Source organism: Tenrec ecaudatus, chromosome 16 (genome assembly GCF_050624435.1).
Source record: "Tenrec ecaudatus isolate mTenEca1 chromosome 16, mTenEca1.hap1, whole genome shotgun sequence".
Classification (NCBI taxonomy): Eukaryota; Metazoa; Chordata; class Mammalia; order Afrosoricida; family Tenrecidae; genus Tenrec; species Tenrec ecaudatus.
This window is the reverse complement of record NC_134545.1, coordinates 77,198,077-77,201,733: the sequence shown is the minus strand read 5'-3', so window position 1 is coordinate 77,201,733 and position 3,657 is coordinate 77,198,077. Positions and strand designations below refer to the sequence as shown.

Below are 3,657 nucleotides of genomic sequence, written 5' to 3'. Positions count from 1 at the left end.
TAAAAAAAAACCCAGGTGTCTACTCCAGATGAACTAATGGACACTGTGGCATATTAATAAATGAGAATATTATGTTTTTATTACTTGTATTAGTTATTAAAACTACATTCTTAGTAAAATAATGGCCAAAAAACATAGGGCTCAGAATGATGTGGAAAAATAGAATGTACATAGTGTAATTGTGTAAATAGTATCTGGTTTAGAACATTAACACTTGTTTCATTTTATTTTGCCAACTCTTTAAGACAGAACATTCTAACTATTTTCAGGTAATTAAATATATAAAAGAAAATAAAACGATTTTTTAAATCCCCATGGTTTTTTAAACAGTGGAAACAAACCACATGCTTTGTATTTCATGATACAAGGTCACTTTTATCATGCTTCGTGTGTGTGTGTGTGTGTGTGTGTGTGTGTGTGTGAGTGTTTTCAGGGTGGTGGGAAATCTCTTGGAGAGACGTCTGGGAGGGGCATGGAGGCGAGGCCCTTTCTGGCCTAGTGACAACAGGTCCATTCACAGGCAGCCTAACAGACTAATCACTTAGGCAGTCTCCCTCTTTCCTAGTGAGGCTCCACCACCTCTCCCAGAACTCGGTAAGTTCAAAGTGCAGTCAAAGTGGATGGCTCTGAGGAATGATCTGAAATGGGTTTGGAGCTAGTTTCCTGGAGAGTGGGGAGGAGAAGGGGTGGAAGTTGTAACATCACTTTCCTGTTCTTTTTTTTTTTTTCCTTTTCTCTTCACTTTCCTGTTCTTTTGCCCAGGGAAGGAAAATCCCAGTGCCCAAGTGGATTCAAACCAATGATTTAGGCAGTCACTGGTGTTCTCGCAAGAAAGCGCTGGAGTGTGTGTGGTGCTGGTGGGTGGGTGGGTGGTGGTGGTGGTGGTGTGTGTGTGTGTGTGTGTGTGTGTGTGTTCACACTGGAAAGCAGCACGTAGCAAGTGTGGGGCGAGGGCTGCCCAGGTGCCCGTGACAGAGCGCAGGGCTGCGCAGGCGGCTCAGCCGGTGGCTGTTTCTGCTTCCGTCCGCAGGTCCCAGGGATGCTCCCCGCAGCCTGCCCGGGCCTCTGCTGAACCCCTCGCGACCTCCGCAGGCCATGCCTCCCACCGGGGTGCCGCCGTCGCTCTGGCTGCTGGTGCTGGGGGGTTGCCTGCTCGCGGCCGCCCGCAGGGACCCCGGGGCGCCGGACCGCGCCTCCTCGGGCCGCTTCGTGGGCCCCGAGCAGCACGCGTGCGGCTGGCGGCTGGTCGGGGGCGCGGCGGGCCGCGAGCTGGCGCTGAGCTGCCAGGGCCCGGGCGGGGCGAGCTACCAGTGCGTCTACCCGGGGCCGCCGCCGCGCTGCGCCCCGAGCGCGGCCCGCCGCGCGCGCTACTGGAAGCGCTTGCTGGGCCGCCTGCGCCGGGAGCCGCTGCCCTGCCGGGCCGCCGCGCGCCCCCGGGCCCACCTGTGCGCCGCCGCGCGCCCCGCATCCCGCGCGCCCCCGCGCGCCCGCCCCGCCGTCGCGGGCTTCCCCAGGGAGCCCCAGCCGGGAGCCCGCGGCCAAGGCCGGCCCCGGGAGCCCGCACCGCGCCCAGCGCCAGGGGCCTGGCCCCCCGCGAGCACGCCCTCCAAAGAGAAGCCCTCTAAGAAGGACACCCAAGGGGGCAAGAAGGGCGTGTCGAGCCCCGACGTAGAGCCGCCCGGGGGGACTGGGCTCGACCTCGACGGGCTGGACGCGAACACCAAGGTCGCGGAGACCTACTGCGCAGAGAAGTGGCACTCTCTCTGCCGCTTCTTCGTCAATGTCTGGAATGGCTGAGGCTTCTGAGCCCGGAGGGAGGAGCAGAGCTGGGAGGGACGGTGTGGATGGGTGTGGTCACAGAGGGGAAACTAAGGCAGGGGTATAGACAGTGGAGAGGAGTTCAGCTTCTAGAATGGGAAGAGGTGGCTTGAGGTTAGAGTGTAGGGGCGTGGGGCATCTCTGAGATAGCAGAGAAGTTAATTAAACAAAAGAAACCTCAATCTGAATGAAGCGCAGAAGAAATAGAGGAAGCAGGAGTAAACATAACTTGAGCATACAAACAGATAAACAAAAAAACCGGATAGACTAGAGAGGGAGATGGGTAAGTAGAGAAGAGGGGAAATCCTGACGAAAGTGATGTGTATCTTGGGTGGGAAGCAGCATACAATGTACTGTTTAACACACTTATATTAAAATGTAATCTCCAGCAATTGTCAATGTGAGTCAGGTTGGATTGTTTACAGTGACCTCTCACCTAGTTAATGTTCTAGGGGTGGGGTGGGGTGGGAAGACCCCTAATTTAAATAGATTTTAAAGAACCCCTTTTATTAAGGCTTACATAAGACAAAGACCCCAAACAAAACAAACCCCCCAGATCATCTGAATGAGGGAGACTTTCAGCAAGAGCTCGTAATGGTGCCCAAAGGATTCACAGTCGTGTGTGTGGTTACTTATATAGAACATGGCAAACAAGAAAGCAATAAAAAAATTTCAGTTGGTGATGAACCAATCATTCCCATTTCAGGCAGGGCTAGGGAAGTGTGGGGAAAGGACCAGGTTAGGAAGACATGCACTGTTGAAGATGAGAACACTTTACAGGATTAGTTCTGAGGGCCTCCTACCAGAGGGTAGAGGAATAACCATGGGGACCCTGAGACCTCACTTTCCATCAAGGGCACTCCCAGACAAGTCCCTAGGGTGAGAGAGTGCCCTTCCCTAGGCTGGCAAGGGCAGTTGCAGCAAACACACTCTGCAAAGCCCTTCACACACTATGGAGGGGTTCAATGGTTCGAAAGACCCCAACGGAGGCCGAACGTCTGCTAAGACTCAGAATGGGGTGAGGCTCCCACTCTGCGCTGCCCCAGCCATCAGAATCGAAGCTCTAGTATTCTGATCAACTCACAAGACTGCTGGCTCCCCTTTTCTGAATTCATATAAGGTTGGATACCTCTCGGTGTTAGAGTCTTTTTGAGGATTGACCTCTGGTAGTGGTGTAACATTAGACTACTAACCTAAAAGTCAGAGGTTCAAATCCACCAGCCATTCCTCAGGAGAAATTTGAGGCTATCTGCTCACATAGAGATCTACAGCCTAGGAAGCCCCATACATCACTGTGAGTGGGAATTGACTCAATGGCAGTTGTGGGAAACAGAAGGATTTCTCCCAAGTTGTCTCCCCCAAATATATGTCAAACTTAGCTGCTTGCAAATGACTATACACTTGAGGTCATCAGGAGTAGATCAGGGGTCATTCTCCCTAAGTCCTATCAGCCCTCTAGAGCAAGCAGACACCACTGTTTACCCCACAACCAGTAGGGCCCACTCCCTTCTGATAAGGATAGTAGTTGTCTGTTTCCTTGTAGGAGACACCAGAGAGGTCAAACCCGCCCAAGGATGACCAAGGTTAGGCCGCCATCATGAATCAAGGGTCTGCCCATCTTGTCACATGTATACCCCAGACCTTCCCATTCCTATGGGCACACACCTAGCTCATCCCCTTCCTGTCACACTTATGCCTATCATACATCCCCTTCCTATGATGTGTATGCCTATTGTACTGCCTCCCTTCCTGTGACGTGTGGTTACCTGTAATCATGCCCCCTAATGAGATTTAACCCTGGGTTAGCAATAAAGTTGAGATTCCCTCCTGGGTTAGCAA

The 3,657-nt window shown here is 52.7% G+C and overlaps 1 protein-coding gene across 1 annotated transcript; it reads left to right on the top strand.

The window, feature by feature from the left end:
* The first annotated feature begins 497 nt into the window (after positions 1–497).
* FGFBP3 (fibroblast growth factor binding protein 3) lies at positions 498–2,201 on the top strand. Its single transcript, XM_075534096.1, has 2 exons — positions 498–594; positions 1,031–2,201. Exon 2 carries the CDS (start codon positions 1,096–1,098, stop codon positions 1,795–1,797), a length of 702 nt encoding a protein of 233 aa, XP_075390211.1. The 5' UTR covers positions 498–594; positions 1,031–1,095; the 3' UTR covers positions 1,798–2,201.
* Positions 2,202–3,657: the final 1,456 nt, after the last annotated feature.